This window comes from Apus apus, chromosome 14 (genome assembly GCF_020740795.1).
Source record: "Apus apus isolate bApuApu2 chromosome 14, bApuApu2.pri.cur, whole genome shotgun sequence".
Classification (NCBI taxonomy): Eukaryota; Metazoa; Chordata; class Aves; order Apodiformes; family Apodidae; genus Apus; species Apus apus.
In genome coordinates, this window is record NC_067295.1 from 2491166 (window position 1) to 2517420 (window position 26255).

The 26255-nt window shown below is 44.2% G+C and overlaps 2 protein-coding genes across 4 annotated transcripts in view; one reads left to right on the forward strand and one right to left on the reverse strand.

Moving 5' to 3' along the window:
• On the forward strand, window positions 1–3894 carry B9D1 (B9 domain containing 1). The gene is given in 9 exon segments (XM_051632449.1): window positions 1–9; window positions 208–246; window positions 249–332; window positions 508–576; window positions 685–796; window positions 860–956; window positions 1423–1485; window positions 2006–2073; window positions 2256–3894. Coding segments are annotated over 9 exon segments (687 nt in total). The 3' UTR covers window positions 2402–3894.
• Window positions 3895–10410: 6516 nt separating this feature from the next.
• The window catches only part of EPN2 (epsin 2), a 44724-nt gene continuing 28879 nt past the window's right edge, over window positions 10411–26255 (reverse strand). Inside the window, exons 3-9 of one of the 3 annotated variants that reach the window (XM_051632355.1) lie at window positions 23671–23783; window positions 22071–22163; window positions 21639–21795; window positions 19278–19457; window positions 17600–17692; window positions 16484–16699; window positions 10411–14912 (exon numbers count right to left, since the gene is read on the reverse strand). In XM_051632355.1, the coding sequence (XP_051488315.1) occupies window positions 14575–14912; window positions 16484–16699; window positions 17600–17692; window positions 19278–19457; window positions 21639–21795; window positions 22071–22163; window positions 23671–23783 (1190 nt within the window). In that variant the 3' untranslated portion in view covers window positions 10411–14574. The remainder of the gene's footprint in view (window positions 14913–16483; window positions 16700–17599; window positions 17693–19277; window positions 19458–21638; window positions 21796–22070; window positions 22164–23670; window positions 23784–26255) is intronic. The other 2 variants (XM_051632357.1, XM_051632356.1) reach the window with 2 other exon arrangements.

A 26255-nucleotide genomic window follows, 5' to 3' on the forward strand; every position in this document is an offset into this window, starting at 1 on the left:
ATGCGAGACGTGACGAGCAGCCGGGGGGACCGGCGGGGGCTCAGCCCGGCCCCGCGGGCCGGCCGGGGCAGCCCCGGGCTGAGGGGAGCAGCCCCGGGGGGGCTGCGGCTGCTCCCGGGGCTTGGGGGGGACCTGCCCGTGTTTTGGGGCGACCCGCCCGCACCTGGGAGGTGGGGAAGCCCCGCGAAGCAGCGCCCGCCCCGGAAGTGTGTCCCCTCCGCCGCCCCGTCCGTGTCCATGGCAACGGCGCGGGCGCTCCCGGCGCCATGGCGGCCGCCGCCGGCCCCACCGTCTTCCTCGTGGCCGTCAACGGGCAGATCGAGAGCGGGCAGGTGAGCGAACGGCCGCGGGGGGACCCGTGTTCCTCCAGAGGAGCGGGGAACCCGCTTTCTCGCGACACAGCCCGGCCCGGCCTCAGCCCCGCGGTGCAGGCCGCCCCCTCGGCCCGGTGAGCGGGCCGGCTCCGTCCCAGTGGTTCCTCACCCACCCAGCCTCTGTCTCCCGCAGTTCCCTGGGTATGACGATCTCTACTGCAAGTTCTGCTTCGTCTACGGCCAAGACTGGGTTCCCACAGCGGTAAGAGCCCGTGCTGCCCCCGAGCCCCGGCCCGGCTGCCCGCCCCGCCGGCAGCACGCGCGGCAGCGGCTTGGGCAGGCCTTGCCTCCCGCCTCATCCTCCCCGCAGGGCCTGGAGGAGGGCATCTCCCAGATCACCTCCAAGAGCAACGTGTCACCCACCACACTGATCTGGAACTTCCCCATCGACATCACCTTCAAGAGCACCAACCCGTCCGGCTGTGAGTGCAGGGGGGGGGTCCAGCTCCAGCCCAGGCACCCCCTCACACGCGGGTCTCTTGCAGGGCCTCAGATCGTGGTGAGCGTCTATGGACCCGACTTCTTTGGCAACGATGTAGTCAGAGGTTACGGAGCCGTTCACGTTCCCTTCACGCCGGGCAGGTGAGCTGACAACCCGGCAGCTTTCAGGACTGAAACAAATTGGTTTTTTTCCCAGTTACTATGTTGTTTCAGAAACAATGTCCCCGTATCTCTCTAAGAGGTCCTGGCCCTTGGGTACAAGGCACATGGATTTCCCAGCAGCAGCCCCAGGTGACCAACTACTTTTTGGTCATCCTGTAGAGAAGTGTAAAGTCAAAACTGGCACGAGGAGAGCCCAAGCATGGAGCACAGAACATCACCTCTCCCCCCTCACTCGCAGCACACGTGAAGCTTTCATTCCCACATTGGGAATGGAGGACTATAGCCTCTCCCTATGCAAACAAACCTTTTCTCTGTAGAAGGGAAAGTATTTTTGCCTTGAGATGTTTGGTGGTCTGACATGTCTGAAATTCTGGTACCTTCAAAAGCATAAGAAGTCCTGCCACTGCCCTTTGGCTCACTTCTGTGCAACTCACGTTTGCTTTAGGCATACAAGAACCATCCCCATGTTTGTTCCAGAGTCCACATCCAGGCTGCAGAAGTTCACAAGGTAATAATTAAAGACTTTTTTCTCTAAATAAAGTCCTTCATGCTCTTAGTTACAAAGGTGTATCCAGCTACCACTGGTGTATACATGTGAATGCTGTGTCATAACCAAATAGTTTTGAGTTGTGTAGGTAAAATAACAATTTTAGGTTGTTAGGTCTTTTGAAGAGCTTTCTTAAACCACAGTAACTTTGTAGTAACACTAACACACTAACTAACTTTTCATCCTCACAGCTGCAGTAACAGTCTGAACACAGCAACTGAGGGTATCCAGGTTTTTTCCTTGTATTAAGTACATATCATGTGGATAAAATTAGTTTCCTTTTTTTCTTCAGAAAGACAAAACTAATCTTTGCTGAAAGTTGATCAGCAATAAAATGAATCTGTCTTCAAAACCCTCTACTGCAAACAAAAGCTGGGAGTCTCATTAACCCCTTCTGGTTTTTTACCTTGCTTATAAACTGTATCAAATCTAAACAGTAACAAATGTGTCCAATTAATTATTTTATCTTTTCTTCTCCAAGTTGGTTCACAGGGAGACGCCCAGAATTTACTGACCCCAGAGTGGTAGCACAGGGAGAAGGAAGAGAAGGTAAGTGCCCAGGAGCTCCTGGCTGCAACCCTTGCATGACAGCAGTCCACAGCTTGGCCATCCACCTTCTGCTGGAAGAAAGTCCAGTTGTTCCTCCCAAGAACAGTCCTACTTGGCTAGGAGTCCAACAGCTATTCAGAAACCTCCCTTAACCAGTTCCATTCACATCACCTTTCTTCCAGTCACACGGGTACGATCTCAAGGCTTTGTGACCATTTCCTTCAACGTGGTGACCAAAGATATGAAGAAGTTGGGCTATGATGTCAGTCCAAGTGACATGCAGAACCCTCCTCTGGTGCCTGTTTCAGAAGGGTTTCATAGGTACTGAAGTCCAGCACAGGATCTTCAAAGGCTCACAGAGAAGTGAAGCACTTTGGGGCAAAGGGAAATGAGTGACTAAACTGAAATAACTTCACTTGAGACCATTAGTCCCAGAGAAACACAAGCCCACGAGGCTTCAGAACAAATACCTACGTATAATTGTTTCATTAAGCATATAAGTCAAAGTATTATGTAAATTAATGTCATCAGATAATATTTAGCATTTTTATGAGTAACATCAGACTATGTCAAGACCTGCAGCATATTTTTTATAACAGCTTTTTGTACATTTTTATATACTTAAAAAAATAGGAAAGTTTATAACTGTGGCAGTTTTCCTGGATTTAAAATATCATTGCAAACCCAGTTCTTTTTACTTATTTTATGGCGTGCGTGGTAGAAATGGAAAATTAAAACCTTGCACCCTCCAAAAAAGGAGGGAATGTGGCAAGGAGTGAAATGAATACTCACTTCTCTTTACAAAAGCAACAGCAGTTTTCTTCATAATCCCACCTAGTCCTTTGGAGTCTGTGCAGAACAGCACATGTAGAAACACCCTTTTCCACACCTTTTCAGTGAAGCAACTTGGGCTTTTGTGTTTAGAACAGGATGATGGTTCCTCCATTTCCAGATTTTACTTCTCCATCAAGCTTCAGGAAACAAAAAAATAGAAAGGAGAGCAAAATATTCACTGTGGTGTTTAAACACAGGCTTGCTGGATGATTTAAACTTCTGAAACAACAAATTGCATCTTAAATGCAGATATTGACTAACTTCAGAGCAGAGTCTGCAAAGAAAGTGGGGTCTCAGGCAGGCAGCTTGGTGTGCAGCCATGGATCAGGTTCCAGAGGCACTGTGCTGCACAGAGGGTGGGGAGGAGCAGGAGGGACCTTCTCCCTTCAGGAGGTTCCTCCAGCCAGGACATCACACAGATAACACACCAGGATTTTTCTTTGCTGGTTTTCTTAGCAAAAGGAAGGCAGTGAAAAAGAACCTCATGACATTCAAGTCCCCTCTCAGGTTTCCTTTCCTATCCCATAACCTCAGAGAAGGACTCAAAACAATGTTGGTTGTTATTAGTGTGTAACTGAAGAAGCCCAATTGTCTTATTTGTCTTTCTGCTGCAAGGGTTTCTTCTTGTTTGTGCCAGAACTGATGTTTTTAAGTCCAAACTCATCCAGGATCTGCTGTTCTTCCAGGTACAAAAGAGAAATGTATGCTACAATTAAATGTCTAATTCTTAGTCATTCTCATATTTAAATTTGGGCATGTTATCTCTTGTGTTTGACTGCAAATGCCAGGAGATAACTGTGAGAATGACCTGACATGTTACCACCCTGTAAGTGAAGTACCAAGACCTTGAAACTGTAGAAATACAATAATAACAGTGTTGAACTGCAGAGCCTCCAGGACACACATCAAATAAAGCATCTACTTAGAGACAGTTGTTATTTCATGCTGAGCAATGTGATTGAATAAATATAATTCCTGAAAACATAATGTGATGGCTGCAGTTTTGCTGTGAGCATTAGCATCTTTTATACTATTTATAAATACTTTTCCAAACATGGCTTCAGATGAGTTTTCATCTCCCTACTTTTTTCCTATCTTATTGTTGTTGGTTTTCTACTTCCAGTAACCTTCTCCACCAGTTGTTTTGGCAACTGTTGCAATCTCTGAACCGAGTCATGTTGGAATCCAAATTAATAAACATTTCCTGTTGGCTCAGAGGAGGTGCAAGGAATTTTGTTTCCTTTTCAGAAGTATTTGGGAAACAGTTTGCTACAGTAGCAGGATAAGTATCAGTGTTTGAAATACTTGAAAGGCAAACATTAATCTTCCCAGTGCTTAAATAACTTTTTTCCCTTGAGCACAGTTACCTGCCCCCATTCCAATTAGAGCAAAACTGCACAACAGGGAGTCTAATCATAAGGAACCTGCTAAAACCCAGATAAAGCCCAAACGTGGTGCCCACAGGGCACAGTGAATTTATTCCCACTCAGCTTTGCAGCTTGGTGCTACAGCTGAACTGCTTCTGTTTCAGATGAGTAGCTGGACACTCACCACACGGAGATGGATCAAACCCCTCATGTGGGTTTTCACAGCTTCACCAGTCACTGCCTGAACCCACAGAAGAAAGGTTCCAAGAGTCAAAACCAAAGTTTACAAAAAGTAACAACTCAACCTCCCTACAGCTATGTAAGACACATGACTCTAAGCAGATCCCACACTGCTACCTGCCTTATCAGGGTTTTTTTCCTACTGTCTCTGAGTTTGGTTGGGTTTTTTTGACTCCTCTATGTCCAGAGCACGTTTGTCAAGAACCTCACATTTGTTAAGAACCTTCTTCAAAGGCCTTCACGTGTTTTCCCTGGGAGCCCTTGGCTCTGACACAGGTTGCCCCTCACAGGGGCAGGTGTGGGGTGATGGTTTCAGGACATGTTTTCTGAGTTCAATGTCATTCCTTTGTTCCCAGAGGCAACTGTTGGTATCTCTCATAAACATGCTCCTCTCCCAGACACAGGCTTGCTGCTGCCCTGATGATTTTCTGGGAAACTGTCTCTGGTTTGAGGCTGTGGTACTCAGGTGTGGCAGAGCCTCTGCAGATGTTTCACCCCAGAGAAAATCTCTGCTCTCACAACAGAGTAAAGGCAGACACGACCCTGTGCTGCGAGAGTGACATTCATGAGGAAGGGATTTATAACCCATCAGTGTTCGTTGCAGTTGGTGTTAAAGGTTAAAAGAACTCATGCTTTAAGAATAGCTAAAACCCAGATAAACCCAGCCTGGCTGCAGTGGAGGCTCAAAGTCATTTCCTTTTGCCCACTCTCCAAGAAGCTGTAACCAGCCTGCTTGTTTTCTAGTTAATCATTCTCCCTTGTATTCAAACCTGAAGTTCCCAGCCCCTCTCAGCACAAGACTGTCAGCTGGCACTGCAGCTCCTGTCTTCTTGTGCTTGAGTTTCTCCCAGACATTGGCCATTAACATCCAAATTCAAGATGGGCAGGAAAATAAAATCTTTATACAGAACATGTGTCCTGACACAGGAGGAGGCTTCAAGGCTATAAAAGCAGAATGAGATCCACTAGAGGTGGATGAAGCCTGTGAGGTAGTTGGGGACTTGGCAGAAGCTCTTCCCTGCTCTCCTGGTCTGGAGGAGGTGTGGGTCCAGCAGGATTGTGCTCACCTCATGTGAGAGTTTCCCTGGTGACACCAAGGAAGCCATCCCAGCTAGGAGGGAGAGAACCAAAAACATGGACTGAACAGCAGCCTGGGAATCGAATCCTCCAGAAAATGGAAAATCACTTGGACAATTGATACTTGCAGCCCTTTCTACCAAAACTGGAAACCGCAGCATCAGCTCCTGCCCCCTCGTGGCAGTTTGCAACCTCAGGAAGATGTTAAGAGGTTGCCAAAAACAATTAGCTAATAAGATTGCATGAAGGACACCCAAGTTTTCCTGTTCCTACATGGAAAATCGCTCAGTGTGATGGTGCCAGCTCTCCTGTCACTGCCTCTTGCCCTGCGAGCAGGGGACAGACACTTCCCAGCATCATGAGCTGCCAGCACTGCCTGGCCAGAAATCCCTGCCTGTGCCTCAGCAAGTGCTCTAGAAACACTCCTGGGGCTGGGAAGGCTCCTCTAACAACAGCAGTATTGCAGCAGCTGGAAGCTATCTCCATCTGAAAATGAGACCTGCAGAGAGACAGATGAAAGCTGACAGCAACTGCTCCCCAGCAGCAGCATCAGTTCAGGAGCAGGAGCCTACTGTGAAATACCCTAAAAGGGAGGGAGAGGAGGGGAAGGAAAATACAAAGTCACAGAAGCACAGAACAGCCAGGTTTGAAGAATGTGGAATCTTCAGCTCCAACTCTACCAGGGCTCATCACCTGCACCATTGCAGCCCTTCACAAACCAGCCCAAAGATGACCTGTTTGTGGTAAGGTCACCAGAGCATCACACCAGGACCTGCTGCCTGGAGATACAGGGGCTAAACAGCCTGGATCTGAAGTCCATGGGTCCGTGTAGTGAGGGGAGGACAGGACAGATGGGGCAGCAGATGGGGGTTACAGAATGAGAGCTCAGTGGGACAGAGCTGGGCCTGCAGTGTGGGGCCTGTGTCTGCATCCAGCCAGGCACCAACAGTTCCCAGTGTCTGGGAGACATCAGGCCCCACCAGCACCCAAGAGCAACAGCAAGAACCACCAGCCTCTGGGCCTTTTCCCTTTAGTCTGGCAGTGCCAGTGGATGGCACTATGCAGCAGCTGCAAGCTGGCCCATGCAGGACATCTCCAGGGTGCTCCTTGAACACGCTCAAGGAACCCAGCACCCCACAAGAGCACTGTGAATCCCCCCTCCTGCACCCACCCAGCCCAGCTGGGGACCCAAGGTCCAAGCACGCTCGCCTGTGCCAGCAGCATGTCTGGAGCAGTCACCAACAGCAATTCCAAAGGTCTCCCAGGCCATGCAAACCCCCGAGGAGCAGGAACACAGCAAAGAGCCAAGCAAAGGTCCACGGGGGACATTCAGCCCCTTCCCCCTCTCCCCATTCCCCCACGGGGTGGAGTCATCTGGGGAGGCAAACACGGGTGAGCCCAAACCCCAAGAGCTGAGGGGACTCACTGGTGTTTGCACACCCAGAAACAACCCCCACGTTTGGAATACAGGAAGGAAAAAAACACCCACAAAACCACAGCTCCTGCCAGCCTGCAGAGAGCACCCAGAACCCTCACTGCAGCGCAGGAGCCTGCAGAGCACAAGGACAGAGGGCCTGAGACAACACGTTTCCAGTGCCTGGCCATCTTCAGGGCACAAACCCTGTTAGAAACCATCCTTCAGTCACCAAAAACAGGGCTGAGCCCCCAGGAGGGAGGCTGCAGAGAAGCACGGGTACAACACAACCTGCCTTCATGGCTGAGTGCAAGGGATTCAGTTCCTTGTCCTTCAGAGAAGATCAGCAGAAGGATCTAACTGCTCTAGGTTCCTATTTTTATACCTCTATTCAGGCCAAGATATTTAAGTTCCCAAATTCACCTCAGAGAATATCACTACATTTAGTGCCAGACTTGCTAATGAAGACACAAAAAAAGCAAAGAAAACCAACCCACCACCATCACCCAACACGACCCCAGCCAGCCCACGGTCTCCTGGGCCATATGTGCTGTTACACTGCAGCAGAACTGGCTCCTTCAACTCAGTTAAACCAACAAATTTCATTCCCTGGCCAAAAAACCCTGCAAGAAGAACATGGACCCTATTGCCTGATTTTCACACGTTCCACGTTCCCACCCCAGTGGGGCACAAAGAAGGTGTCTAACGATTTTCCCTCTTAGAAATGACTAGAGGTGGTTGAGCCACAGCGCTGTGGGGAATCCCACGTGGGTTGGTGACAGCACAGCTGCTGGGACGAGTCCTCACTGAGTCAGCATCTCATGGAGGCTCTTCAGCCCTCACCCCAACCACCAGGCACAGAGTGCTCCTCCTGCCCCTGCCTAGTTCAGCTGAGCAGAGTTTGAACAAGGCTCAAAACCACGAGGCTGTACCTGCTTGTGAGGATCTCCTGGAGCGTATTTAAGCTTCCAAACTGCAGAGCTGGCAGCATGGGCATCCTGGTGAGATTTCCTGTCAGGCAGCATCAAGAAGGCAGCTGAGAATCAGAGAACCACAGAACATTTTGAGTTGGAGGGGACCTTAAAGATCACCTAGTTCCAATCCCCCCATATGGGCAGAGAAGACAAACTCCACCTTTCCTATGGCTTTATTCCAGCTACTTGAAATGTCATTGGTTTTCTTTCACCTGAGAGTGGGAACACAGTTGCTCAACTAGCAGCACAAGTGTGGAGAACAGCTCAGGTAACATGTCCAGGCTGCTTCTGTGTTTGCTGAACAGCCACACATGATTTTTTAATACCTGCACCCTCCACCCCCAGCATTTCATCTGTGTCTAACAGGACACACCTTCATCCCTCTGCACAGGATATGGTACAGTACCTGTTCTCTGCACACAACTGCTGTGCCTGGTGGCCATGAAGATGTTCAGGTGTTTTAAGAATAACTCTGCTCTTCAACAGCATTTTCAACCAGAGTTTCAATGCATTCCCTAGCTAAATATTCTGCTGGTCACCAGTTTACTTAAGAATAAAGTTCGCACCACCTGCCTGCCCCAACCCCATGTTAGCCAGCCTCTGGGGAGAGATCTTCCCCTCAGAGATATTTACCAAGTACCCGAGGGTCCCACGACTCATTTGGGTTTGATGCAGCTCTGAGCTCCCCCCAGCAAAGCCAGAGGCTGCACTCTGTCCCCTCTGGGTATCTCCCTGCTCCCTCCTTCCTAATGGACTATTCCGTCCTCTGCAAACCACTGGGTTGTGTTGCCCTGGTAGGATGCCAATCCCCTATTGATCACCAGACTGTTGCCAATTAACTACCCTAATGGGAAATTGGCAGGAACGTCTGAAGCACCGACAGGAACTTCCACTCACTCAAGCCCCAAGTCTTCAACAATTGCAGGGTACAACTGATTAGCAGTGAAATCTGAGGAGTCAGAACTGCCACCACCATGTACAACACCAGCTCTTCACTATTTATAATCCTGCACCCCCAAACAAACCTTGGTCCTTACAAAAATCCATGTTCATTTGTGTCCCAGCTCACAGGACAGGGGGGAGATTACCAAGAAGGCAGATGACAGCTAACTTTAAAAAGGAGGAAGTTTTTAATGCCAGGGGCCTCATAAATCATGTTAGTTCTCTGAAACCCAGACTGCAGGCAGCTAAGTCTTGGCCACAGCCACAGCACGAGCTGGCCCCAAGTATTTTCTCAAAGCTCAATGAAAGCAAGCAGAAAAGCAGAGTTGCACCACTTGGCCCAGCACAAACAAGGGGCAACAGCAACATAAGTACTCAGCAGGAGTAATTTGGCCACACCGGTGGGGCTGAGATGATCCTTTACCCAGATCGCCCTTTTCCTCTGTAAAAGCAGGCAAATAGCACCTCAGTTCAGAGAAGAGGAATAGGAAACCCAGGACAGAGGGAGGGCAGCTCGCCCAAGGTCAGAGGATCTCTCTCACAACAGGCTTTATCAGCTCAGCCTCCCTCCAGCAGCCCCTCAGCTCACAACAGCCTGCAGTCCTCGGCTCCTTCCGAAGGGTATTAGGGGAGTTGTCTCTCAAGCTTCCACTTCAAGCCCCTCCTGCATCTTTCCTGTAAGTGGGCAGCTTTGTTTTAAAAAGTGCATTTTCAAGAGGCCAGTGCTCACAGACACAGGAACAGGAAGCATCCTTCTGTAAAAACGAGAGGTGCAAAAAGCAGCAAGTACCTGGGCCGCCATTCCCAGCAAAGGAGATTTCTCTGTCTTCCTTCCTGGCCCAAACACAGAGGCCAAATGAATCAAGGACCTCATAAACTGGAGTGTTACTGGAGCAGTGGGATTGCACAGCACCCCCAGCCAGCTCTGCACCAGAGATCACAAACCAAGACAGGCTTTTTTCCTCATGAGCACCTCCCCCATAGTCAAGTCTCCAGCACCACTGAAGTTTCAGCAATAAGGAATGAAATATATGATTAGTGATTTTTTTATTTTAGTGATTTTTGAGTCTGACTGGCAGCAAACCGTAACTACAGGAAACCTGGATGGGCTCTGGAGAGGCAAATCTTGAAACAGCCTGCTAATGAAGAACCCTTCAATTTAAACCATCCTGAATTAGAAGCTGAAATCACTTCTCAGCTGGAGGCAGGCTCGCTGCTACCCCATCTGCAAGGCCACTGGACCAGCAGGGCAGAGCCAAGGCTGCGGGAAGGGCAAGGCTGAACTACTGCCAACATGGGAAGCGAGGACTCCCCAGGTCAGTCTGTCCCAGTTCCCCAGGCCTTACTGCACCAGCGATGGCTTTTCAAGTCACACCTTCCCCACACTCCTGTCTTGACATAAATACCAAAGCCTCCACCAAGACAGGACTTGATTGCCACTCCGAAAGCACTGGTTAAAGGGTAACGTGGTTTAAAGAAGCAATTCAGCCACCTGCAACACGAGTCTTCATTTTTATTGAGTTAGTAAGGTCTCAACTGACTCTGATTTCAGTGATCCATAAGAAACCCTCCTTTCTCACAGCAAGAACAGGCCTGCCCCAGGAAAGCATCAAAGACATCACATTGACAGCGTACAAGAAGCATCACTCTCAGCAACAGTGAGATTCCTCCTAGGACTTGTAGCACAAACCTTCAACCACCTCAAGCAAATCCATCAGCCTTCTGGAAAACTAGATCATGGCAGCGACAGGTTTTTCTTTGAAGGGGATTATAAACACTACGCAGAGTCTTGAAAAAGCAACACGGCTGGAATATAAGCAATACAATTTTAATTCTGACCAGTCACCTACAAACCCCCTTGTCTTTCCACTGTTCTGATGGCATTATTAAATATCACATTTGTGACATTGCTTGGGAAAAATGACACAAAGATACAGACGTTATGATACAATAGTACAAATGATAAATTATTTATACAGTAAATAATGTCAATAGTCAGCACAAATTCATAAAAAGCAGCCGGCTCCCGGTATTATGAAAACAGTTTGGTAAATATTTAAATTGTAACACTTGTAAAGGAAGCGAGTCTTGTGAGATTCTGCTGTGAAAAATAAACCATATATTTCTCCACAATTTGTGCAATATTAATACATACAGTACACATTAGAAACTGTAACAGCAAAAGGGAAGATGGATAACAATAGTTGTCTTAGCTATGGGACTTCAAAAAGACTGTAAACACCACAACCCACCATGGTTTTCCTTCCCTGTCCCCTCAATGTAGTTTAGTTTCTATATAGTATAAAACTGAATAAATAACTGAGCTTATTTTGGGTTTAAAATTATGCCAAGATTTTTTTTTTTTAATTCTTTTTTCTTTACAAAATATTTAACACTTTATCTTTGGTCAATTTGACCAGTAAGGCTATTTTGGGATACTAACATTTTAAAAATCAAAAGCACTTTTCATATTTGCAAGTGAGAAAAGAAGGGGAAGAGGGAAATGCATTTGGAGAAATATGCCAGAGCAGATGTGATCGGATACGCACACGTCCTCCGTGCAAAAAGAAGTGGGAGGGTGAAGAGGGAGGAGGAATTATTCTGGAGAGCAGTTAAATTATGGTGGAAAGAGATTTACCATTCTGGACACAACTGAAGCTTCACCTGTGGCTGCGAGAGCAGCCACTGCCCAGCACCACTGCTACAGCCCCACGCTCCAGACACCTGCATGTCTCCAGCCCAGGAACCACAGGGATTTACCAAACCAGCTGCTCGTTGAACTGGGCTCCTGCCACAACCCCCACGTCAGGCTGGGAATCTGGGCATGGTTGGTCCTCAGCCTAATGCTGAGGACTGGGCTGGCGGCTCTGCTGAGCACCCTGCCACAGTTTATTGTGTGGTCTGTGTCTGTCTCTCTATATAATGGAAAAGTAACACAGCTCTTACAGAAGTGCCTTGGTAAAAACAACAATTTGCCATTCAACAGCTTCATTAAGCCAGGGTTTCCTACCAGACCAACAGCACATTTTTATCAACTCCTGGTGACAGATTGTGACTCTGAAGGGTAGATTACTTCACCTCTTTAAATACTTACTATCAACCCCATCTTGGCTCCAAAAACAGTTTCCTAGTGTTTAACAAGAGGATGTGGTCGGAACTTTTTGGCTGAATAGACAAAGCCCCATCTAACTAGCAAAAGCAGTCAGGTGACAGACCAAGGGAATAACATCAAGTGACCTCAATTCCACTGTTGATAAAATTAAATTGGAAAAATAATGACAGATAAATCTTGCCACAGATCAATTGGAAAGCACTTCCCTCCCCACCCACCCCCATCTGCAAGGATCACACCCTTCCTGACCTACACTTTTCAATAACTTCAACAACAACAAAACAAGTGAAGTATTTTTCCTCACTCTGAAAGGCAACATGAATGGTTTTTTGTTTTGTTTTCTTAAAGACATACTGGGTGTGGACATCAGTTCTCCTTCCTCCTATATAAAAACAAGAGCAGATGAATATTCTGAATCATACTTGCAAACCAACAGCATTCAAGAGGATAGAACAATCTGCATAGAAACATCCACACATTTAGCATTCCATATACTAATAGAGCTACGCTGACCTACACAGCTAAAATCTGTGATTGTACCCCAGAGTTGATAGTCTTTCAGCCTCCCCTACCCACCAAAAGATAGAACCCAGTCCCTTCCACCTTAGCCAGCCCCTCTCTCCTGCAGCACACGCCTGGCACAGCCCCACACAGCATCACCACACCACAACACACAACTCTGGCAATTTCTCTCAGTTTCTTTGTTTGTTTTCCCCCCCTCCTTCTCATTAGGGAAAGGCCACCAAGATGCATCAGTTCATTCAGAGAGATGCCCTCAAGGCAGCAGCAAGCACTGGGACATCCCTTTGGGTCGCTGTCTTTGACAAGGCCAGGTTTCCACCAGAAACACTGGCTGAAACCTGAGCGTGGTTTAGTGCTGACGAGTCCAGACACGCAAGTTAAAATGTACAGTTCAGCTCACAATTAATTGTTGTAAATGGAACCAGCTATTAATGTGGAGTGCACCTTTCATTCAGAAAAATTAGTCAATAAAATTAATGAGTCGTGCTTGTACATTAGAATTTTTAACATCTCAAGAATTATTACCAGAAAAAAAAGAACAACAACAAAAAAAACAACAAACAGCCTCTTTTCTGATCTTCATCAAGGCTAAATGTCCAGTTTGGTAATCGGAACACGGGAACAAATCAAGGGAAAAAGGCAACTTTAGTGTTTTTTCTTTTTAATGTAGTCTTAAATCATGTTATGCTCAAATTCAATTCATCTAAAAATAATTAGTCACGAGAATTTGTTTTGATTTGCATTATGAATACTTCATTTAAAAGTAAATATTTTAGTGTTAATCTTCCCTTTTAAACTCTCTTTACAGAAACAAAGAGCTAAAACCATAAATAAGAGGGCATTAAAACCATAAAAATGACATTCGCCAATATCTTAATTTTTCAGCCAGACTTGATAAATCTATCAAAACCAGACAGTTAAATAAGAACCACATTATAAAAATTAGCAAAAAAAGGACTACTAGGTAACTCTGCAAACTCAAATATGAAACTGTACTAAACAAAATATGTGCAAAAGTATACAAGAGTAACTGCATATAGCAAGGTTAAGCCTGAATTAGTTTTAAAGCTTGCCCTGGTGAAACTGAATTCAAAGTTGTCCCACTGTATTTATTTTTTTTTAATATTTTCTTTTTTCTTTCAACTCACATTGTAAGTCAAATAAAAACAAAATACACATAACTTCCAAATGAAGCTGGTACTGGACAAGCACAGAGCAGGACACTCACTCAGCACGAGTGCAGCATGCCACTCACAGAGAGTTCCTCAGGAGTCCTTAGAGAGTAGTGTACAAATTCAACACTGCATACAACAGCACACATTATACTTGACAACTTCAGAATGTTCTTGGGGTGGTTTGTTTTGTTTTTTTCTGTCTGCTTTTTTGTTTGTTTGTTTGTTTTTCCTTTTGAGACAAGCTTGCTTTCTGGGTCACACACCTCTGGTGGGAAAGCAGTGCCATTTTGCGTTGCAATGTTTTAATGCATAAAAACCAGCCACCTGGGCCCTCCGAACCGTTCTCTTCTAAGAGTAAGGACTATGGGTGAACCAACAGTCTAGAACTGTGTATAGTTATGTGCAAAACATTCACTAGCACTCTGAATCTCAGGTCTATCGTATGGGCATAGGAAGTGACAGATGCAGGTAAATAGTAATTTCAGGATCCAGCACACCATCTGACATCTACAAAATAGCCAACGGAGTTTAAAATGGCAGGTTCTCCCTAGAAAGTGTATTGAAATGATTAACAAAGTAACAAAATGGGCAGAATCTAACTTTGGTGAAAAGTCTGAACATTTCACATAATGCTCAACAAGCCAAAGTAAGGTACCATCTGTAGCAAAGACTAGATTTAGATTAACTGGTAAGTAGAGACAACTCTTCAAAGATCATAACTGTAAACTGCAAATCTACTTCCAAGTCTCTTACACACCATTCAGTCCACACAGGCCACGTTCATTTCGCTGTAAGGACTTCAGCCTGGAAACACTAGGAAAAGAAAGTTCCTTTAATTGGGTCTTTATAGGAGAAAAGGGTTAGTTGTATTTGTAGACTGGGATGCTGACGGCGGGATTCCTGTACTGTGAAGAGGTTGGGTCATTGATCCTGCAATGCTCACGTTCAGCCCCTGGCCCATCCGTGTTATAGATGCCACGGTGCCCATAGCTGGGATGGGTGCCATTCCCACAGGCACTGGGGCCATGGAAGACAGAGGTATTGGCTCCATGCTCATCGGTGGCACAGCACTGAAGGAAGGGCTGGTTCCCATCACAGGACTCGCTCTCATCTGATTTAGAGTGAGTGGCTGAGGCTGATTCACTTGGAAGGGGTTGATTGGAGTTGGTGCTGTAGCGGCGCCTGGTTTTGAGAGAAGAAGGGGGAAGAGGGGAAGAGAAGGCACCTCTGTAAAGACGAGGTTTTGGAGACTGTCTTCTCTTGCAAAGAACACACCTTCTGGACATCCCCACATGCTCCCAATCCCAGAACACCCCACAGAGAAACCTGCATGGATGCCATTCAGCAAACTGGGGCTGCATTGGTGGTGTCTTTCCTTGAACCTATCAATGCCACAAAACACCCCTTTGCTGAGCAACAGTTTCCACTTCTGACAGTAGCCACTGGAGACACAGGTTCTAAATTTGGTTACCTGGAACATCCCCAACCATCCTGACAGCTAATTTGTTTTGTTTTGTTTTTAATTGCTACTGAAAATCTGCATTCCAAAAGAGAAGTGCAAGCTCTCTGTACTCCTTTACGGCAAACTGGCTACTGCAGATTTGTGCATTTGCTTCAAGACCTTGTCCAGTCAACTCCATTTAGAAGCTGTACATGTTTCTGGCATGGAGCTTTGACAAGAATTCATAAAGTAAACAAGTTGTTTCCGAATTACAGCAGTGCTAGAAAAAGCAGAGCATAACTTTCCCAGCGTTTGAGGTTCTCTGGGCTGCTGCCAACACTACAAATTCCTTTTACCGTATATGTAGAGTGTGACTTGGATGGCCCAGTGACCCCTTGTAAACTTCTTGTAGTAACCAGTAATGGCAGATACACAGACTTCCTCTCGCTGAACACTGCCAAGGCTGTTCAGAATTACTGTTTTTTTCCTACCCAAGGAGTTTACTAAACTGTCATTTTTTTTTCCATTGGAAGACAGAGGAAAATAAATACTGAAGGAGCATTTTTAAAGTATTTCACCATACTGGCCTCACACGGAAATTTCAGTGCATATGAAGAGCTTTTAAAGAACACATACATCTGCCACGTGTTTAGGGCCACCATCTAAGTCTGCTGTAAGTAAAGGCACACTTCCAGCAGAGGCCAACTTACAGGAGAACTGCAAGGGCCTGTGTTGTCCAAAATACACTGACTGTGTGCTTTGATCAAAACTGGTTTATCATGCTAGCCTAGACAGCCTAATCAGCAACCCACTCAGCTACACTGCAGAGTTTGCTCTCTGGGACCTCGGGCACAGTCTGAGAAGTTACTGTGCTGTAACTTCTGTAGCCCAAGCAAAAGGGCAACTCCTCCTGGCTGGCACAAGAACCTACCACCTATTACCCTCCCCAAGGCATTCTCTGGTGACACACATCCACATCTTACTCGTTCTGACAGTCAGTCAGCTTTAGCTTAGACGTTTTTAGTAACCCAAAGCCTAGTGCTTTGAGAGAGCAAGGGAAAAGGCAGAAAAAAATTTGCTTGAACAAAGCAGATCTGCAGCAGACCCCAGAGCAGAACCTCTGCACTGTCAGGGCCCAGCAGTATGCCTTGAAACCACGATGCCTCACCCTGCTGCTCTCAGTCACAATCTGTTGGCTGAAGGAATCAAGAAAAACAAGCCCACGAACATCAAACAGGACTGAGTTATGCAGAGTTTTCCTAGAGGAAGGGAAAACTAAAATAGAAAACTGAAGGAATGTGCAGAAACAGACCTGGTGCCAAGAATGGATTCAGTGAAGTAACAGGTTGTGGTGGCTTAGACACCAGCGAATCCAGGTTCACCAAAGCAGCATTGGGGCCCAAAAAAGACTCAGGGGTTTTCCGAGCTGCACTTTGTTTGCCTGATGACACGTTCGAGTGCTGGGAATCAAAGAGATCAGGGCTTGTGGTACCGCTATGCTGAGACGGCAAAGTGGAACCTGATTCAGCTGAAACAACACAAAGAGAGAAACAAAACTTCTCATTAATCTACACAGTCAAACACAGAAACCCCTGAAGTCTCTGATAGCAGAAATGTTTTTAAATCCAATGTTTGTATTAGTCAGATGTAAATGTTTCAGCACGTTATACCCTTCCAGCATGCAAGCAGATAAATGTTCTTTAGAAGAGCACAAAGAAGCCACAGTTAGAGTTGCAGTGCTCTACTTAAGGCCCTACCTGAACTGCCCTGACAAATATTCTCACAACTACGCTGCAACAGATGGAAATCTCCAAGGAAAAGCTACTCAAAAGCCTTGGCTTCTGCCTTTGCACTACACTGCTGCTACACCCTTCCTAGCTAGATTCCACCCAGCTCTCCTCTTTTGTGTTAAAAAAGCCTATCCCAGCTTTGAATCAGTCACTATTGTTTCAGGCAGAACCATCCTGGAAGTAGATAAAATATCAACATGCTCATATGTTGAGGTCTGGCAGTTTTTATTTTAGTGACTAATGACTATATAAAAATAAATTATTCATAGAAGTCTATTTTCTCATCTTCCTACTATTGCTAAACACTAGAATTTACAGATTTGAGAAATTCAGTCAACAATGTTCTGTTTGACTCCAAACATTTTGGATACTGCAAATTCAGAAGTCAAACAAATTTCTGGGTCAATGCAGCAAAAGGTTAGAGAGTGAAACTCTATGGCTTAGAGTGCAAAAGGCCCATTCCCCATAAATTCATGCATAGGCCAAAATGTTAACAACAAGCTTTTACTGCTGCATTATCACCAGCTTTATTTTGAAAGTAAATTTTAATATTTTTTTAAATAAAATTTAAGAAGAGAGACATTTGTTTGCTGAGACTATCACCCAAGCTGTCCACATGCTCAGAATTTGATTCATACCTGGCTTTTTGGAAGTTCGAAGTGTGTCAAATTCAGAAAAATCATCTTTAACTGTACCATTCAAATTATTGAAGAGGTCAAAAGATGTACTTCCTGTTCAAAACAACAAGACAGCCCTGTCATTAACAGCTCTTTGGTTGCATCCCACACCTGATCCTACTGAAAGCAATTTCTAACCCATTCATGTCAGCAAGAACCCTGTCAGGTTCCAGGGCAGCAGCTCAGATCAGCTTGAGAGCTCCTGTTCTTCCCAAGGACCAGGATAATGTCAGAAATCTGTCCTTCCTTACAGCATTAACCTGCTAACTCAGAGCAATGTGCTCTTAAATCCTAAAGGAAGGCACACCTTAGCATGCTGGGTTTTTATTGTCTGCACTAAAGAAATGCACAGGCAGAAAAGAACAGCAATGAATTTACAGCATAAAGTGTGTTAATCAGCCCTCAAGTACAACACACTTCTGAGCACAGCTCCAAAGACAAATGTATCATTGCTGTAACTTCTGTAATTATTTGACTCAAGCTTCCAAAGTTAAAAGGAGCAGGAATGCAAAAGAAAAGGTTATCTATGCCATGTAGAGAGGGGTAAGGCCCTGTTAGCTAAAGCACCCGAACTTGCCCATAGTTTGCAACAAATGAAAACACAACATTTTCAAAATGTGGACACACCCTTACCTCAAAATGGAGGAAGAAAAACCACACCTAAATGAACAGCAATCACTCTTGAAAAGACTTAAAAGTTTGCTTTTTTATCTTTTTTTTTTAAATTACTTGACATGTTTTTCTAGTTTAGTTTTAACCTTCAATACATTTCCAGCATGTGAAGGTATGGACTTAGCTCCATAAAGTGTGCAAAGACAAAAACCCAAGGGAACAAAATTGTGTCTAACAACCATGCTTCTTATAAAGAACCCACCATAGTTATGGTATCATTTTCATAATGATCCAGTGATTGACCTTTGCCCAGTGAAACAACTTTTACATCACTTTTTGCAGCACTCAGTTTGAGAATTCTTTGTTTATTATGTACTGAGATGGAAAACCAGCAGAAACTGCACTGGGATGCACTTAGCCATGGTGCCAATAAGAGAATACCAGGTACTCAGATTCATCAAGGTTGCATTAGTTACAGAGCATGGAAAGGCAATTACATCCACACCTTCTACATCCTGCTACACAGGGTTAGGGATCACTCCACACTCAGTCTGAAGGAACAAACCTTCATTTGCACCTCTCAAAGTCTCCTCAGAGCATGGAACTGCTCAACCTGTCAATCTATGTCTGCAGAGACACCCATCTGCATAGCTATTTATCATGATGAAAGATAAAATTACAGGATTGTTCATTTCCAGAAATTATGTCCTTGTCTAATTAAAGATAAAATCTAAAAACCAAACAGCAGCAGCAGTCATTAAGTGCTCAGCATGCATCCACACATACCAATAAATACTGTAGAAGGGACAGAGCACAAAGCAGCACCATAAATTCAGAGCTCTAAGTCAGGATAATTACATCTGAAGTTCTTTTTGCTGCTAGCTATTACAACTCCGATTTATTTCACAGACCAGCACTGCAAATTGTTCAGCACACAGCTTCTTTTAACCAAGCAATGCTAGAAAACAATTCAGATTTCACCTTCATGGCTTCAATAATATGGATATGGAATGAGACTGTTTCTCACCAGAAGCAGAGAGAGGTTTGTTTGCAGGTGCTGGTCCCCAAGGATCCACAGAAGATTTTGCTGCAGTAGAAGATGGCTGAGCAGGAGCCCAAGGGTCAACATTTTTGGACAGAGTCTGAGTTGTGGATCCTGCTGGTGCTGGTGCTGCCCAAGGGTCAACGGAAGCAGCTGGTTTGGCACCTGAAAAAAGAGCCAGCAGGAGAACAGGTCAGTACAGCTTCACTTTGGAAAGCTTTGCTTGCAGATTAATTTCTCTTATGAGCCATTACTGCCAGTTAATATTAAACATAAATAGGTGAAGCAGTTCAAGATCAGGAATACTGATAAGTCTCAGCATCTGCGTCACATATGCTGAACAACAAGCACAAATATATTCTGTGCAAGATAGATTAATAAAACAAATCTCCCATTTAAAACTGAACTAAATAAAAATCTGAAGTTTCAACAAGAAAATAAACTTGCTGCCACCACAGCAGACAATACCTGACTGAAACTGACCTGAATAACAGGATATATTTATGATCTCATGGGAAAGAAGGTTTCTAAAAAGCCTATATGTAAAAGGTATGAAATATACAACACTAAGACAAGGAAATCTCTACGATTCAAAGGAAACAGTTTACAAACTCTTTTAACCATACTGTTATTTTATAAAAATATAATCAGCTTCCCTGAGCTAGTTGTGCTTTTTTATTGCCATCTGTAAGCACTCCTCCTGACACAGATCTAAGCTGTACACTGATACCCCCTTCCTGTATTTTTTTTTTTTTAAACCCAGTGCCTGCATGTTCAGGATTCCCATTTTTATTGGAAGACACTGGCAATTTTTCACTCCTACAAATTCAGATTACCAAACTGCTTGTACATCAACAGGCTGTGCCCAAGGTTAGGGCTTCCTAGTGTAGAATGACAACTTTAGGCAGTAAAGACAAAAGGAAACAACGAAACTTGCCTCACTATATGCAATTTCCTGGCATTTTTTCCTTCTTCCTTCCCAACCCACTAATTTATTGCTCTTCAGCTTAGCTGACCTCTTCTTCCTCCTACCATTAAATGGAACTATTTCAGCTTATCAAACTCCAGGACCACTGAAACAAATCAGGTTTCAGATCTGCAGTGGCCCAGGTTTGTGTTAGAAGGTCTCTCTTGCTTTGTTCCTGTGTCATTCATCCCTGCTGCCCCTCCCAGGCCAGAGAGCAGGGATAGGAACTTGGTACTTTAACTACACATCCTGTACAACTCCACAGTGATCAATTACCTTCCCGTCAGATAGTACATGCAAACACATTTCCTCTTCTCAAGGCTACTTCTCAACCAGTCATGGTTTACTTACTGAATGAGAACAATTGTATCACCCAGGAGTAGGACAGAATTACCCCTGCAGTACACAGCTTTTATCTTCAGCCACCACGTGGGTTTCAAGCTTCAACAAAATATTGCTTTATTTGTCAAAGCTATATACAAGCCCCCTTGGCATCACAATATTCTTGAAAACCAATTCAACACTACACACAGTGGCACAAATTTCAATTTGCAATGTTGGGTCTTTGTTTCATCAACAGGCAACATGGTCTTGCTGCAGCTTCCGACCAGGAAATGCTAAAATTCTCCAAATGAGTCCAACTATTCTCACAGCAGCACTTACATTTCCTTTATCTATCCTTGGTGCTGAGTTACGAGCAATGCCACACAAGAAATGCTAATGACAGCACTTCCCATCAACGGAAGCTTTCAAAAATGGCTTTTCTTTCATAAAGAGAGTGCACAGAATTAGAGCTCTTGGGAAGACACCTTCCCATAGCTTCCATTATCTCTCCTGAAATGCCAAAGCACAAGCAGGATTTGAGAAATACAGTTTAATGAGTCACTCTTTTATTAGCAAATTAATAAATCTGCCATCTTTAAAATTATCCTTGGGAGCAAAGTAACAAGCAAGCTGGAACAAAGGGTTGTTCTGTGGCATTAATAAAGTTGGGAGCCACTGAGAAGAAATGCTACAGCTGCAACTGATGCAAGGAAAATCTTGTCAGAGGATAATATGTCGAGCACAGGATTTGAAGAAGGTGGCTTTTGTCTGGTTTTTAACCGCAGAAAGTTAGATAGAATAGACCTAAGGCCCCAAACTCGGGACTTTTTCTGTGCTTTGCAAGTTATCAATAAAAAAGAAATAGATTAGCCTTGAGACAACGAACTGCAGTTGGCCCAGCAGATATGCAGGTGCCTTGAATGTGACTGTGAAGAAAAAAAAAAATGCATTTCAATATTAAACTTCCAACACTTTGATCAGGAATCTGGATGGCAATGTGCTGAATGCTAATGCCTTTTAAGATAAGCTTTCCTTCTGGCAGAGTTTGTTCTTACCAAATGATTGCCACGGGTCAGAGGCAGTAGCTGCAGCTGTGGATCCTCCCCAGGGATCAGTCTGGTTTGCAACAGCAGGAGGTCCCCAAGGCTCTGTTTTCTGTGGGGCCGGTGCTGAGGAGGGCAGGGCATCCATGAGGTCCAACAAAGTGGTATGCTGAGGGCAGGAATAATCCGAGTTTTAATTAAGAGTATTATCAATCTGAAGTACAAACCCGTGAGAGTGAAGAAGCAATTATTAATTTATTTATTTATTCCTTTTACACACCTGCATTGACTAGTAGTTTGAAATTTAACCCACACGGAAGAAGCTTTAAGCTATGCAACAAAGCAATCCCAAAAGCATAAAAGAGCTCAGTATTAAGCTATTTTGTGTTACTGTATTTCAGCTTTTGGCAGCATAACCGGGAATTTCTTAGTCGAAGGCACTACCTCCTTCTTTTTGGGAATTTTAATTGTGTCTCTGCGACTCTCCTCCAGAGCCATCTGTAATCTCAGATCATCTCCGCGTCTGAGGCGCTCCTCCTGCAAAGGAAATCAACACTGTTGATATAGACCATTAGCCTAGACTGTGCTGCTTGCTCCCTCCAGGTTTCTAGCCCCCTTGGCAGGACACTGCCAGGGAAGGCCTGGGCAGTATCCCCTGCCACCCTAGGAGTGATGGCACTGCAGGCACGCGCAGTGGGATGGCCAGGATTATGTGCTGTAACTTGGACATAACGCCAGGGGAGAAGAGAATGTTCTTCTGATTCTCACCTCGATTAACCAGAGGTCAGGAGCACCCTGACCCTGTAACACCAGCCTGACAGTGTGATCCTAACAACACCCATTTTGTTGAGAAATTTACCCTGGTGTTGTTTCACTCCTAAGGGGAAAGGTGTATATAAAACACTTTTTCCAAAAAGTCAGTCACAATGCTAGAAACACCACAGAACTGAAAGGCAAAGTATCTCATCTCTAAATTATTGTGATGTTTTTCAACACTTAAAATTGCCAATGAAGGATGTAAGAATTTAAACTTTTCCTGGCTTTTGTCAGCTTCCCTCCACAACTGACGCAACTGTTACACAGAACACAACTCAATCTAGCTAACTCCATGCATATTTTGTAGGTTTTTAACATCTGTAAACTACCACATCTGTGGTAGGTTCAGCTACTTGAAATACTTTTGCTTGCATCACATCTTTCAGAAGTTGACTAATTCCCCAGCTGGTATTTCCCTTGCAATTTTTAAAGCGATTTCAACTGATAAGATTCTGATTTTCATTTAACTCTATTGCTCAAGAATGACAAAGTTTACTGGGTGATGGTTTCCCTTCCCAAGCACAGAGATACTAAAGCCTAACAGCAGTAAGCTAAACTTTTCAGAGGAAGCCTCTAAAATATTTCAGACACTCAGCAGGCTAACTTGAATTTTCAATCACAGAATAACTTTATGCACTAGTACATAGTAAACTTTACCCACAATTACAGCATTTACTCCAAATTCAGAATGAACCTCCTAATAACTATTACAGTAGCATAATCCATGTGATAGATTAGGAACAGAGTTATTTTAAATCAGGTTCTGTATAAAATCCAGTACTTTGTGTCAGGTCACCTTCTGTTCCAGACAATGTCACCAAATGAGCAGATCATTCAAAATTTCTTTGTAATCAGAATTCACTGATATTTCTTATGCTGGCCCCACAAATGAAGGTTTTCAGGACCAGTCATGCTTTCAGTTCTTCCTAACTGAAAACATCTTCAGTAATGTGATTATTAACATCCTCCCACCCCAAGTCTTCTTGCAAAGTAACTGTCATCTTCCACTAGTCTCAACAGAAGCTGCAGTTACTTTAAAAATAGATTTTTTTGGGGGAAAAAATAAAAATAAAAATGACCGAGAAACATCTTCCAAAATGTCCTTTCCGCCCCCCTCATTCCAGCTGGAGCAAAGCCAAGCAGCCATTGATTAAAAAAAACCCCACAAACAACAGGATTGTAGTCTCAACTATCAAAGCATAGTAGTAAAACCTACACGGGCACTGACCTGCTCCGCCACCTCCCGGCTCATGGCCAGCGCCAGCTGCAGCTGCAGCTCCTCTTCTCCACTTGTCTGAGGCCGGGCCTGCTCAAGCTCTGAGGAAACTCGAGGGGATGTAGCTGTCAGGAGACAAAACCCATCACATTTAACACCAAATAACAAAAAGATCTAACAGGTTTTATTATTCCCCTGACCAGACCACCCCACTTTCACACATTCTCCAAGGTCGCCAGAGCAGCGACAGGCCCTCAGGTGCCAGGGGCCACCGAGTCACCAACCACCATCAACAGGGTCCCTGAACTGCTGGAGATAAAGCTCCTACCATGGCTGAAAAACCTTCCTGGAAAACAAAGGCTTTTTGTGTCACTGGGGTTGTAGTATCAAGAAGTATCACCAAGGAATGCTCAGCGTACCAGAGCATCAGGGGGCAGGACACCGTCTTAAAAAACTATAGAATGAATCATTGAAGAGAACATTTGTTGATAGTTCCAATGTCAGAAAGAATTTGCTGGGAGTTGGCCAATATCAGGGTAAAACTGGATACCACCCACTTTTCTGTAAAATAATACAGCCTTAATGGGACAGAGAAAGAACTATTCTTAACTGCTAGGCAGGCTCAGAGACCAACAAGCCAGCTATTCATACTCAAAATTTACAAAAATTCTGTATCATTCTCTGTTTAAAGAAAAGAAAAGTTTGGTATATATGTTGGGGAGTGGTTTGTTTTTGATTGTGGGTTGGTCTCTCTTTGGATGAAGACCTCCAGTAGCTAAGCAGCAGCTGGTCACCTCCCTCACTCCTCCCCGAGAAACAGTCAAGCTTGACAGCTAAAATCCACCATCTCTCAATCCACAAATATTCTTTTACTGAAGTTTTCACTACAGCAGCTTTCCTGGTTTGAGCCAGGATGAGGCCAATTTTCATCCTGGCTCAAACCAGGACAGCAGCATGCAGAAACTCCCATCTGGATGTGACAATGCCAACAGGTTTAATTTTTGTCCTCTCTCAGACAATTCTCTACACATACAGAAATTTTACCTTGCTTAGGCAAGGAAGTTAGTATTTAATGGTTGGAATGATAATTAGTTTGACAAAATTCATACTGACTTTATGTTTTTTCTTAATAGGTCAGCTAGGCATGTAAAAATTAGATTGCCAAACTGTAATTAAAAAAAAAAAGAAAAACCTCACTTTTTCAGTCACTAAACTCCTCCAAGTATTTTCCAGTCCTGTCTTTCCCTAACTTTTAGGCCAAAATGACATTGTAAAATAAAAAATACAGCTTTCTCTCTCATCCAGCAGGCCAGAAGGAAGGTGACTCTCCGTAAATGAGGAATGACCTTTCCTTTCCACCATACACCCTGTGTACCATCCCATCCCACTTCCTTTCTAAAGGGACAAATTCATTCATCGCCAGGAACAATTCCTTTTACATTGTGCTCATCCTGAAGTTTTCATACTAACCAAACAAGCTCCTTACTTCACACTTAAAAAGATGTTACTCATACCTCACTTCTATTGGTTTTTCAAGCTCTTTCCCATACAGACTATCTAAATTTAACAGGCTTCAAAAGTACTTTTTGCTAAAACAGTCACAGACAGGATGTCAAATATATTGTATGGACTATTACAGACTTACTGAAGGAATAAACAGGACATCAGTTAACATGATGTCTGCCAGCAAGGAAAATATAAATTTCAAATGTTTGTGAAGCTTGCATATTCTTAAATATGAAAATAAAGAGAATTAAAAAGAAAACAGGATACAACTGAATGTGCAGTTACCAAAAACTAGCCTGTAACAGAAAAACTGAGATTCTTCTCTGCTTAGTCAGCCAAAAGGAAAAGCAGTAACATTAATCTATGTGGACTCAGCAAAGCATTTTATGATGTTCAACAGCAGGTAGTTTAAGCCCTGAAATGGGCAAAAAACCAGCTGAGCAAGAGGTTACATCATATTCCCTGCTACCGAGGAAGTTTACCAACAGTTTCTCAAGAACTGGCTTTACAACCTATCTTAAGAAAAAATATGTAATAAATGCAGGAGGTTATGGTGAAATACAAAGATAATGCTAAGAAAAAATTGTCAAACTAGGAGAAACAGGAACATAAAAGTACATGACTGAAAAGGGAACTATAGAAATGGAATGATACAGAGAAAGAAATTTCTTTGATGACCATCTAATTGACGGCATCAACTGCAAGTGACAGACGTAGAGAACTTTAGCACTAAAACACCACTGCCAGGCATTAACCTAACACAGCTGTTATTAACATCAGCCCTGCTGCACCCAAGCATTAGTCAGAATCCATCTAACACACCAAATGCAATTCTAGTCATTCACATTCAACACAGGTAGATTTCAAAACAGAATGGATGTGGAAACACTCTCCTTCTGAGCAGAGAAAATATTTTTTGTTTATCTTTGCAAAAAGAAGACCAAACAATTTAGTATTACTAAATACATCAGGCTTGCAAATACCGGGAGAGAGAAAAGCTATTTAAGGGGCAGGAACTAATGGTATAAATAGATACATGTCGAAGCAGCTTTCCAGCAGGAATTATAGATGTGAAGAGTCATAACTGTCAA